This window comes from Delphinus delphis, chromosome 13 (assembly GCF_949987515.2).
Source record: "Delphinus delphis chromosome 13, mDelDel1.2, whole genome shotgun sequence".
In the NCBI taxonomy this organism is placed as follows: domain Eukaryota; kingdom Metazoa; phylum Chordata; class Mammalia; order Artiodactyla; family Delphinidae; genus Delphinus; species Delphinus delphis.
In genome coordinates this window covers 15468351-15481611 of record NC_082695.1, presented here as the reverse complement: position 1 = coordinate 15481611, position 13261 = coordinate 15468351, and the positions used below count along the sequence as shown (strand labels likewise).

Genomic DNA, 13261 nt, shown 5'->3' with positions numbered 1-13261 from the left:
CAAGGCTTGCCATCTCCCAGGGTCTCACCATCAGGCTCAAGGGTCCCAGGCTTGTGTCCTTGCTTTGCAGCGTCCAGCCCTTGGGTCTTGGGGACAGCACGCCTCCTTTCTGGGGCTCTGTTCCCTCATCTGCGGAACAGACGAGCTCCTCCTGGGGGTTCTTCCAACTGTTCCCTTCATCTTTTCCGACATCCCTCATCCCTTGAGCTCGAATTACTGGAGATTCAGGTGCATACCTATGCTTTGCTCAGAAGCAGACCTTGTGATATTCATAAAGCAGTACCTCCTTTAACACCCAGGTGCTGCCAGGTAGAGCCTGAGTTGAACTGTAGTGAAAAAGAGGCCCAGAAGGATGTAGGCCTTGGGTGAGGATCCCAGAAATGGCACCACACAGTTGTGATAGCTCACCTCCCCTGAGTGCTGTCTCTGTGCCAGACTCTGAGTCCATATCTCACTTAATCCGTATCCCATGCACACAAAGCAGGAGTTCTTATTATCCCCATTTTAGGGACCATTTTAGCAAGGTCACAAGTGGGAGTGAGTGCGAGAACTGGTACTGGAGCCCCCAAAGTCACTGCTCTTAGCCCTGAGCTCTAATGCAGGGTCTCCAGAGTGGGCTGGGTAAGGCAGTCTGCCATGGGACAGGGAAGGAACATTTAGAACGTCTCTTGATTTACATCTTTTATCTAAAAAAAAAAAAAAAAGAAAGAAAGTAAATTTTAAATCTGATGTGCAGCTTGATGGCAGAGCGTGCATAATGTTTTTACCCAATTTAAAAATAAGGCTTGTGTGGGGCTTCCCTGGTGGCGCAGTGGTTGAGAGTCCGCCTGACGATGCAGGGGACACGGGTTTGTGCCCCGGTCCGGGAAGACCCCACATGCCGCGGAGTGGCTGGGCCCGTGAGCCATGGCTGCTGAGCCTGCGCGTCCAGAGCCTGTGCTCCGCAACGGGAGAGGCCACAACAGTGAGAAGCCTGCGTACCGCAAAAAAAAAAAAAAAAAAAAAAGGCTTGTGTGTATCTATAATTGTATATATATTTCAGTGTTCAAAAACTTTATTATTGAAGTTTATTGACAGCATGATCAGATTGGAGAGCACTGCTGTAATGTCTCCTCAGGCCAGAGCTATTTTGTCAGATACTGTAAACCCATCCGGGGTGTGTGTGTGTGTGTGTGTGTGTGTGTGTGTGTGTGTGTGTGTGTGTGTGTGTGTGTGTGTGTGTGTGTGTGATAGTCTTTCTGTATACATAGGTGCGCACACACAGTGTATATGTATATCACATCCATATAGATATTTTTAATGTGTGCAGGTGAGGATGGGAGAAAGTGGAGGCATTTCTAATACTGAGGAGAGACAATGAGGAATTTGTAGAGAATCATTTTGAGCCACAGCATGGTCCTAATGACGTTGGGGAAGCATTGCCCTCTTTATGTCTTAAGTTTTCATTTCTGCTCAAGAGGTCTAAATGGTACTCATTAGTAAGATGTGGGGATGTAGGAAAAGATGAAGGGAACAGTGGTATGCAGTATCTATTGATAAATAGAATATTATTGCCCTTTCCTCCCTTAAAGATCCCAATCAGATGTTTCTTCTGATTAACATCATATTCTTTAAAGATGGGGAGTCTGAAGCAAAAGAACATTATTCTAGTAAGACATACAACTTTATTACTATTTCTCAGTGTAAAATGCGTTGCTTCGGTAGAACACTCAGATTTTTTAAACATCAGTAATGTACTTCTGTATAAAATTTGGTCAGTAGATACTATCATCAGAATCCTGTTGTCTAGATACTGTATTTAATTCTACTTCATTAAAAAAAACACCCTTTTTCTTATGGAAAGTTTAAAATATATTCAAAAGTAGACAGAATAGTATAAAGAACCCACACGTACCCATCACCCAGCTCCAACAATTGTCAACTCCTGCCCAATCTTGATTCATCTATATTCTGATACACTTCTCTTCTCTCCCTGAATTGTTTTGAAGCAAATCTCAGACATCATGTCATTTACCTGTAGTTTACTCTTCCTCTAAAAAAAACCCCCAAAACAAAAATAACTTTTGTTTTGAAATAATTTTAGACTCACAAGAAGTTACAAAAATATATAGAGGGCTCCCATGTACCCTTTATCCAGCTTCTCCCAATGATAATATTCTATATATCCATAGTACATTATCAAAACCAGGGAATTGACATTGCTACTTTATTCTCTTAAAGAAAGCATTATGAGGCATCATATTCAGATTATAGTTTAGGATTTAGTTTTTAATGTTGTTTTATCATGAAATGAGCAAAACTTGGACTCGTTGAGGATGAACTGATTTGTCCTGAAGAGGTCTCAGTACCTTTGTGACCATGTTCTCTTTTTCTTCCAGTTGATCACACCAGGGTTGTCCTACACGATGGTGATCCCAATGAGCCTGTTTCAGATTACATCAATGCAAACATTATCATGGTAAACTTTGTTTCTCGTGGTGTTTTCTGACTGTATATTGCTAGCCAGTTTTTGTATTTTAAATCCTTCCTCATGGCCTGAGAGCAGTTTTCAAATGTTTGAAGTATTTTCTTCCTAAATTTCTAGCCTGAATTTGAAACCAAGTGCAACAACTCAAAGCCCAAAAAGAGTTACATTGCCACACAAGGCTGCCTGCAAAACACCGTGAATGACTTTTGGCGGATGGTATTTCAAGAGAACTCCCGAGTGATTGTCATGACAACAAAAGAAGTGGAGAGAGGAAAGGTATGCTATATACTCTACTTTTTTGAAGTATTGGACATGTCAGGTTGAACATGTTAAGAACTGAATAGGGACTTCCCTGGTGGCGCAGTGGTTAAGAATCCGCCTGCCAGTGCAGGGGACACGGGTTCGAGCCCCGATCCAGGAAGATCCCACGTGCCGCAGAGCAGCTAAGCCTGTGCGCCACAACTACTGAGCCTGCGTTGTGGAGCCCATGTGCTGCAACTACTGAAGCCTGCGCGCCTAGAGCCCGTGCTCCACAACAAGAGAAGCAATCACAATGAGAAGCCTGCGCACCGCAACGAAGAGTAGTCCCTGCTCACCGCAACTAGAGAAAGCCCGTGGGTAGCAACGAAGACCCGACACAACCAAAAATAAAATATAAATAAATTTATTTTAAAAAAAAAAGCTGAGTAAACACAGTAAGCTTACTCTGACCCTCTGGAAAAAAGAGAGTAGGAGAAATTTGATATGACGTACTTTGGTGTAGTTTTCTTTTTTTCTTCTTCTTAGGGTTCATGGAGCTTCTTGGGTCTGTGGGTTTATAGTTTTCTTCAAATTTGAATAACGTTTACTATTTCTTCACACATGAACTGCCAACCCACCCTGTCCTGGGTTACCAATTACACATATATTAGGCTGTTTGAAGTTGTCCTATAGCTCACTGAGACTTTCTTCATTTATTTTCAGTTCACTTTTTTCCCTCTGTTTGGGATAAGTTAGATAAGTTTCTTTTGCTATACGTGTTTCAGTTCATCTTTTCTTCTGCAGTGTAGAGTCTGCTGTTCATCCTATCCAGTGTAATTTTCACAGTAGACATTGTCCTTTTCATTTAAGTTTTATTTGAGTCTTTTTAATATATCCTATGTCTCTCTTCTTAACATGTCCATCATTTGCTGTACCTTTTGAACATATGGAATATATTTATAATAATTTTTTAAATGTCCTTGTTACTAATCCTATTATATATATCATTTCATTTTTCCATTTTAGTGGTTTAAGGTAGGAGAGTAAATCCAGTTTCTGTTACCCCATTGTGTCCAGAAGCAGAGGTCATAAAGGGAGTGTAAGAAGGCCTGTCTGGTACCTTCAGGGGATTAGAGGACTAATCAGTAAACATTGATTTCACTTGTCATGTGAACTATACTTAGGACTTCTAAGCATTTAAAAAATTAATTTGAACTATCCAGACAATATATTCAGATAAACATTCAAACTCCTTACAATTAAAATGACCTTTGTCACCATCCCTTGTCCACCCAGTTGTTCCCTCCTCCAGCATAAACCCTCTTATCAGTTTGATGCGTATTCTTCTACACTGTCTTCTTGGCATTTGCATATGCATGTGTATAATAGGCATTATATACCTACATTTGCACATGTATATGTATTCACATACATACATGCTCCTATAGAAGTATATAGTGCTATTTTCGGACAAGTACTGTATGAAAAAGTGCTGTCATACAGTAACTTTATTGTGTATCTTGGTTTCTTTTCTCCCCACCTAATATATGTTCTAACTTCTTCTGTTAGTACATATTGGCCTATCTCATTCTTTTTAGTAATTGCATGGTATTCCATGGTATGGATGTACTACCATTTGTTTAACTGTCATATATTAGGCATTTAAATGTTTCAGTTATTTCTCTTATAAACAGTGCTGAAGTGAACAATCTTGTTCTTGCTTTTGTATGTGGTAAGTGTTTTTCTAGGTCACATGTCAAGAAGAATTGCTAGGTCATAGGGGGTGTGCATGTTGTAAATTTTTTAAAAATTTTTTTAATTTTTCTTTTTTTCTCTTGTTTTTTTTTCCATTTTTGAATTTTTTTTATTTTTTCTTGTTTATTTATTGTTTTTGCTTTTGCATGTTGTAAATTTTAATAAATTCTGCCAACTACCCTCTAGAGTGGTTGTCCCAGTGTACACTCCCCCCAAGCAACATATGCCTAGTACCCATCTCCCTGCACTCTTCATGACACTTCAGGTTTTTAAAAATTATAACATCCCACACCTATGGAGAAGCAGACAAATCCCACTGAGTGACAGCTCTGTGTGTTATCCCAAAGTGAACCCATCCATTGTGGATTTTTTAATATGGAAAAGTTCTCTGTTTTTGTTTGTGTTCTAGTCAAAGTTCTTTTTATTTAGATATACTTTAACTGGTTTATGTAAAAGTTGCATGGAACGTAGCAGTCATACCCTATAAAAAGACAGATGGGTGATTTTGGATTTTAGCCCTTCTAATGTAATTTTCATATCAGTTGTGAAAGGCAATGTGATTTTGTAAGATTTTTGTTATTGTACTGCTAGTTGTTACACTTTTGAATACCTTTGAGGCCAGGTCTGGTCATTGTGAAACAAAGGCTTCCTCTAGCAGCTGCCTGCAGTAACAGTAGATGTTCTTGAATTAATGGACAAGTTAAAATGTCTTCATAGTTTTTGCTTCAGGTGAGTGTCACCTGTTCTAAGTATGGAAAGGAAAACTGAGCCCTCCGTCCTGCCTGTTGCCTGATTGCAGTTGTAGGAGGCCACCTGTTCTCAGAGGACTTGAGGGCTGTGAAGAGAGGGTTCTCAGGTCACTTCAGAGGGATCAGGATTGGTCCCTCTCAGAAGAGCTGCCAGAAACGCCTAGAATAGACAGACGTTGGGCCAAGTCACTCTGCCCCCAGCTCCTTACCTCCTTCTCCCGGCCTTTGTCTGTTTTCTCATTCTCCCTCTGTACTCTGCTGCCGGAGAGGAGGACATGATGGGCTTTCAGTCTCCCCGCGAGCGTTTCTGGTAATTTGTTCGCCTGTTATCCCCTCCAGTGCACAGAAGAAAAACCAGACTCTGAATTCCCTTTGATTCCTGGGCTTTAATTTAAAAGCTAAAGTATTAGCACTCACATTTTAGAATTTGTTTGCCAAGGTTTACATCAGAGTTTCGGAAACTGGGAGGAGGGCACAGTAGATTGCAGACATGCAGAGTCAGCTACAATGTTAGGAGTTGTGATTTAATTTGTCTTCTTTTGAGCGGCCAGCAGTCCTCAGAATTGTTTGGAGAGTGGCAGCATTGCATACATTTAATAGTCAAAGTGTTTATTTGGGGATAATAAAAATTGTGTCAAATCTGTCAAAGAGGTTTTTGGATCTACAGGATCGTGGAGGGAAAGCTGAATTCAGAATAATACATAAAAGACCACATAAGCCATGCTAAGCAGAAAAGTAAACGCTGTCCATTAATTCTTCTGTTGACCTTTTCTCCTGCCATGTTTTTCTTCTTTCCCTCAGTCATTGACTGTGGGGATGTCTGCAGCTGCTCTCTGATTTCTCGTTTTATAACAGTGAATTTCTCTGTCTCCCTAATGCACAAGGTAGATTTCTCTTGCTGATATTTGTGTCTTGGTTGTTGTTGAAAGTGAGTGGTGTGGGTGACTGCTCCCAGGAGAAAACAAGACGCAAAGGCATTCTCTGCCCAGGACATATCACCAAAGATACGCAGACTCATCTCTCATTGAGCAAAATATCTTCCTCTTTGGCAGCCAGAATGATTCCCTTGGTGCCATATTCTCCAATCTGCCTGCTCTGAAGCCAGCAGCTATTGCAGGCTTGGCGTTCCCAGGCACCCAGTTAAGCGAAGGTGACGTGTGTAGCAGGTATCAGATGGATCTGGATATAGAAAAAGCAGCTGGTTCAAAACCCCATCAGCTGCCTTTCTGTGCTGGAGTTATTCACACTTGGGTTAGATAAGGCGGGGAGACCTCCTACACTGGCACGGAAATGGACCAGACAGTCTGGCTCGTTGGGCAGCCCATCCACCTCCAGAGCCCCTGCTTGCCTTCCCTGCATAGTGACTGGTAGATCTCTGGAATTCAGAACTGAGTGCATGCTAGGCAGCACACTCATACTGGGTAGTCCCCTTCTTTCTGCCTCTTTGGTTCTTTAGAGAGAAATAAGCAAACACTGACTCTCCTTGGACCTGGCTTAAATTAGGCAATTTTGCAACAGCAGCTTTCTCTTCCCACTTCTCCCTGGTTCTCCACACACGTGCTTTTCTTTTTGAATTCTTCTTTCCTTCTTTCAAAACCCAACAGTTAGATACCAGACAGGCCGTTTTCCATGTTAGTGGTCATCAAGGAAGACTTGAACGTTGGTTTTCTTTTGGTTTCGGCTTTCATGTCAGAGTTCACAGAGATTAACTGTCTTTTCTCTGATCCCTTCCAGAGTAAATGTGTCAAATACTGGCCTGATGAGTATGCGCTAAAAGAATACGGGGTCATGCGCGTTAGGAACGTCAAAGAAAGTGCTGCTCATGACTATACGTTAAGAGAACTTAAACTTTCGAAGGTTGGACAAGTAAGTATATTGTCGTACTTTAGAGACTTTGGTAACTGCGCATGGTGTGCGCTAATCCAGGGTCGTGCGGTTACTCCTGTCTGCATACCTTCAGGCATTTGTTCACTCACTGAGTAACATCCATCTATCAGGAGCCTTCTATGTGCCAGGCACCGTCAAGGTACTACTGATACATCGCAAACCAGACCGGCACAGTCCCTGCCCCCACAGAGCCTAGGGAGGTGGAAGGTTAAGGAGTAAATAACCAACTAAGCTTTCCGATTGTGCTCCAGCTGTGAAAGCCACAGGATGGTATGTTAGAGAGTGACTGGGTACCCGAGATGGAGTAAACAGGGAGGGCTTCTCTGAGGGGGTGCCACGCAAGCTGAGACCTGAAGGTGGAGCAGCATCCAGAGGGTCAGGAGAGGAGTGTTCTAAGCGGAGGGAGCAGTGAGTGCAAAGGCCCTGAGGCCTGTTCAGTGACCAGATTCCATGGCATCAGCTTTTAATTGCTTGTAGTTCAGGTTTGTCCTGGGGTGACTAACTTTGAATCCAACAAGATTTGGATTCATTATAATTGCATGGTGAGAGGGGCTTACTTTTTCAAAGTCCTTTGGGGACATAAAGGTAAGCGAAATCGCCTTTGTCCCCAGGGAATTGCAGTCATGTAGCCGAGAGAAGCCACGTATGCAAAGTCCTGTGCTGTCGAGCAGGCACCGGCTGTCACACCCGTCTAAGGTGCTGGAGTTCTGCCGAGGCTGGGCTTCCAGCCGGGGCATCAGGGAGACCGTCTCAGAAGAGGGTGGGCCTTTAGGTCAGGGTCTCTGTGGGAGAAGATGGCAGAGAGAGGGCCTCCCAGATGAAGTGTCATTGTCAGCCAGGGTTCTGAAGTGCCAGCGTCAAGGAAATGGGGTTTACAGGGAATGAAGGCAAGTGGGGAATTGAGGGAGTAAACGGGTTGAGAGAGGTTGGGACCAAGTTGGGAAGAGCCTTAACTCTCACGTGAAGAAATGTAAATTTTAGGGACTTCCCTTTTGGTCCAGGGGTTAGGACTCTGTGCTTCCATTGTAGAGGGCCCAGGTTCGATCCCTGGTTGGGGAACTAAGATCCCACATGCCGCAGGCATGGCCAAAAAAAAAAAAAAAAAGAAATGTAAATTTTATTCATTGGCTGGTGTTGGACCCGTGACAGTTCTTGTGCCAAGTGGACACATGTGGAGACAGGTGCCAGGAAGGTGTCCTACAGCCCCCCCGAGGGAAGAGTGGGATGGAGTGACTCCAGTGGCCAGGACGCCTGTAACCAGGAGGGCTCCGCAGAGGTCTAGGTCTGATGGCCTCTCTCCACGTTTTGCTTCTTTTCCCTTCCTTTGGAAATGAATATGATATAAAATGCCAGAATAAACTCTAGAAGAGAAGCGAGGGATGTGAGAGACCCCTTGGGGGGGTGAAGTCTGTAGGGTGTGTAGGGATAGTTTGGCTATTGGAGGAGGAGGCGGAATCAGACGTCGTAGGGTTTTGAGTCTGAGTGGACGGTGGCACTGTGGCAGAGGTCTGAAAAGCTGGAAGATGTACAGGATGGTAGGGCTTGAATCGTTTGGGTAAAAGATGGTAGGGGCAATGGAAAGAAGGGACTGACTGGAGATAATTGTGGATGTAAATGTGAAGGGGTTTGATGATGGTGTGAATGAGGGGCGAGGGCTGCAGCAGATTTGAGGAGGGAGGGAGGATGAAGCACAACCTGCTGGACACGTAAAGTTTGAGATGCCTTTGAGACGTCAAGGCGAGGATGCCAGGGAGGCAAGGGTGGAGGCTGGATGAGGAGGGGCGTGGGATCTAGAGCATCGTGGATGGGTTGGTTTTGATCGATGGGGGTAGCACTTCTTGGCCACAGGAGGGAAAGAGGAGAAGGTGGCCACAGATATAGGGAGGGGAGCTGACAGGGATTTGCTCTAAATTCTCTATCAGGCCTGAGGCAAGGCCATCCATTGACATTCAAAGGGAATAAGAAGAGGCGAAATGTTTGAGGAAAGTAGGGAAAGGATGAAATAGTCATTGTGTAGCAAAGCAAGAAATCCAGTAAATTTCTGGGCAGTGCTGAGTGCCCATTGAGGTGGTGAAGATGAACATTCAGTGATACCAGTCACCTGGTGTGAGTTTTCTCCAAGGACACTCTGTTCCTTGGGTACAAAACAGAGAAAGTGGGTGGTTAGGTTCGTCCAGGCTTGGGGCTTTGCTGGGGCGGGGCGGGGTGTGTGTGTTTGTGTGTGCAGTGGATGGAGAGAGGGTGGAGGGAGTGGAGGTCTGTGTTGGAGAGTGGCTGTGAGGAGAGTGCGTGGAATCTGAGCTGGGCAAGCCAGCAGCAAGGGCAGGAGGAGGCAGGCAGAGGGTGGATGGAGGGGCTCAGTGGTCTGGTGAGTTCCCTGAGGTGGTCGGGGGACTGAAGTGAGCTGGAAGCCTTGGCAGTTGTGGTCCAGGGTGGGATGTCAAACTTCTGATGTCAGCGGGGGTGCAGTTGTGGGGAGAGGGTGGAGGTTCAATTGCAGAGACTGAGAGAGGGGTTGTCCAGCAGAAATGAGACAGAGATTTAGAGGACATCGGACAAAGATTCCGGATAGGTTTTTCTTCAGGTTTAGTGATAAACTACCCATCTTCTCATCATCAGGTGTTTCTCAGTAGCAGGTGGATTTTTCTTCAGTTTTAGTGATAAACCATCCATCTTCTTGTTATCGGAGATTTGGGAGGAGCAGGTACGGGAAATGTTGGCGTTTGGGTTTGTGTTTTGCACCCTCGGATGCAGGTGCTGACATGGGACCAATCATTTCTCCAGAATTGCTGGTCACAGATTATCTGCTGTTTTGTAGAGCTCATTCCATGTTTTCTAAAGTGCTATCACATGATCTCATTTAAGCCTCCTGATTGCTTGGGAAGGAGGGGTGGGAGCAGAGACCTCAGTGGCCATTTACGAAGGACGAGGAGCAAGGATGCTCCGGGCGCTGGATCTCTCTCATTCCCTGTCCTTTCTGTGACCCTGGTAGCCCCCTGATCTTTAGCTCACTGGTAACATCCAGAAAAATCTTTTTCTGGCTCAGCAAATTAAATGCACATAATTCAAGAAAGGATCTTGATTGTGGTTCAGATTCCCTGGATGTTCTGAAGGTTACTGGTGGACACTGGTCTAGTTATACTCTCTCTCTCTTTTTTTAAATCGCCTTTAAAAATGTTACTTAGCTTGGATTGTCTCCAAATATGTCGGAAGAAGATGTAGTAACGAATAGTGCCGTTACAGTGATCTAATCTGGGTAGACCCAGAACACAATGCTTTTTGGTTTTTTGTGGTCTTGGTACCCTTGTTGACCTTTATTAATGTCAGTCCTCAGAAGAGCACCAGTGTGCTGAGTCTCTTAACTGTCTCTTGCGCAGTGGCTGTGTGTTTAATTGATGTTGTTTAGTCCTCACAATGGTATTGTGACTGAGAGATTCTTATCTCCATCGGTAAATGAAGAAGTTGAGGCTTAGAGATGTCCAGGGGCTGCAGTGAGTGTGAATCCTGAAGTTTGGGCCTAAATCCACCCATCTGATTGCAAAGCCTGTCTTCTTATCTGCTTTGCAGCAAACAGAGGTTTAAATATCATATTATAATAAAAGTGTGTGTTGGGGGAGGGGAGGAGGGCCAGGTACAAAAAGACAAAGAGGAACAAGTGCTTGAGGGAATACCCGTTTTCTCATCTGGTGGGAGGAGAGCCCTGAGTCCCAGAGGGCTCAGTTGCCTCCCAGGTAGAGCTGCACTTGGATGAGGAGGGTCAGGGACCTCATCTGCCCCTGGCTGAGGATTCAGAGACCGATTCAGGCAGTAGTTTCCTGAAGAACAAATAGCCGTACAAGACATCTTGGTTCTTATGGCAGAGGCCAAGGGTTGCCTCCAGGATTGCTCAGCCAGACCCAAAAGGAGGAGAGATCTGGGAAACTCGTGCAGGGGACCTGTAAACAGTGTGTGAGGAGGCTCTGTGCAGGCCTGGTCCCCTGGCTCACGTAGGATCTGGGAAAGATGGGGACAAGACGAGTCCTCAACCCCTTGATTTATTTAATTCTTTTCTGGTTTTTCTTGGCTTTACTCCAGGGGAATACGGAGAGAACGGTCTGGCAATACCACTTTCGGACCTGGCCGGACCACGGAGTGCCCAGTGACCCCGGGGGCGTGCTGGACTTCCTGGAGGAGGTCCACCATAAGCAGGAGAGCATCACGGACGCGGGGCCTGTGGTGGTTCACTGCAGGTGACGAACCCTCCCACTTCTAGGGCGCTGCCTGTCCCGTGTCCTGATGCCCAGGGGGCTTGTTTTTACCTGCCCATCCCCAGCTCTTTAACTGAGGGAAAAATTTAATCTTTGTTTGAGGCATTAAGGGACCACTTTGACCCAAAGTACATTTCTTCTAGATCCTACGAGACCACCGTGTACCTGGGGGTGGTGGGGCACAGGGTGGTAAACAGTCCTTATTCTCAAGGAGCCCTTAGTCTGGTAATGTTTGCTTGGTTTTCTTTGTTAATATAATAATTTAGGATTCATCTCTTTGATTGTGCTTCTGTTCTCTTTTTCCATGGAAATGAGGTATGTTTTTTCCCCTGACAATATACTTGTTTGCTTCAGAAGATTTGGACTGCTCCCCATCCAGGCTTCTAGAAGCCAGGCCCATGGCCTCTGCACCAGAGTTTGCAGGCTGCTGGTGCCCAAGCTTAGGTTTCATGATTATACTGGGGAAAGTTTGGTTTCCTAAATCTCTTTCATATGCAAGTAGATGTGTGTGAAACGTTGTTTATTCAGTTCTTTAAAAGCTCCCTTTTATTGAGCACTTGCTCTATACCAGCATCTGAGCTCAGTGCTTTTTCATCCGTTACTCATATTTGATCCTCACAACAACCTATTTCACAGATGAGGAAACTGAGGGTCAGAGAGGTTAAGGGAGTGGCCTCAGGCACATTGTGCTGGAGAAGCTGGACTCCAAGTGTAGGATGGACTGAGTCCAAAGCCCCGTGCTCTTTGCTAATATATTTGCAAATATAAATGGACAATCTAATAAACACTCCCAAGAGCAGACATTGTTTCTGTTAATATTAATAGCTTGGTTTTGCATATAAAACCCTCATGAATGACTCCGTTGTCCTCGCTCTTCATCCTTCTGCCCACAGTGCTGGAATTGGCCGAACAGGGACGTTCATTGTGATTGATATTCTTATTGACATCATCAGAGAGAAAGGTAGGTCATCTGGAGGACAAGAAGCTACAGTTCCTGTTTTCAGTTTATGGAAGGAAAGTGCTAGTGAAACTAGCCTGTAGAAGAGAATTGAATGTTAAAATATTTTCACAAAAATCTAGGCCGGAGACTTCAGCTTTCAGTATGTTTGCCAGAGAACAGAAGTGATGCTGTTTGAGCTTTTGGCATAAAACAAAGCCTAGGAGCTGTGGGTGCCACTGCTCTGGTCTTTTGTTGAACATGCAACTGCCTTGCTGATGGTATGGGACGGTGCTGTTGGAACGTGAGGGACCCCTCACTGCTGACCCTTTACGCTGTAATCTTCTAGGATCCTTGGTATTGGTCAGAAGGCCAGTGCTGTAGCCCTTGGAACATGTTCGGTTAGAACATTAAAGACTTAAGTTTGCTTTATCTCTGAGTCTGCTAACAGTTGTGCATTAAACCACTTCACATTGTCTCTGCAGTTTATCCTGATACTCCATGGTGCTTGCTTTGTAGGTGTCGACTGTGACATTGACGTTCCCAAAACCATTCAGATGGTGCGGTCTCAGAGGTCAGGGATGGTCCAGACAGAAGCACAGTACCGATTCATCTATATGGCCGTCCAGCATTATATTGAAACACTACAGCGCAGAATTGAAGAAGAGCAGGTACCAAGCCTAGAAGGCTGGCGTGTGGATTTTCAGTGGTTTTCTCTGGGCAGCTTGGATATGCTCTCCTTCCATGCAAAAGGACAGGCTCTGATAGATAACTGTCTTTCTTTGAAAAGGTGAAACAAGTTCCCAACCAGGAAGGGCCTCTCTGGAAACGAATTATTCCCTACTTCACAGCTCTGATTTTTCAGTATGGAGTAGCTCAGGAAGGAGCACCAGGCCTGACAGATTGGGGAAACAGCCACAGAAAAATTGGGATTTTCCCAGGCTCACACGGCAAGCTTAGAACGCAAAGCCTCAAAGTT

The 13261-nt window shown here is 44.7% G+C and overlaps 1 protein-coding gene across 2 annotated transcripts in view; it reads left to right on the top strand.

Annotated features, from left to right (window-relative positions):
* Positions 1–13261, top strand: part of PTPN11 (protein tyrosine phosphatase non-receptor type 11) — a 78321-nt gene that overhangs the window by 47978 nt on the left and 17082 nt on the right. For both annotated transcript variants that reach the window (XM_060028150.1, XM_060028148.1), the window contains exons 8-13: positions 2379–2458; positions 2585–2743; positions 6946–7077; positions 11173–11327; positions 12239–12306; positions 12802–12953. In XM_060028150.1, coding sequence (XP_059884133.1) covers positions 2379–2458; positions 2585–2743; positions 6946–7077; positions 11173–11327; positions 12239–12306; positions 12802–12953 — 746 coding nt within the window. The remainder of the gene's footprint in view (positions 1–2378; positions 2459–2584; positions 2744–6945; positions 7078–11172; positions 11328–12238; positions 12307–12801; positions 12954–13261) is intronic.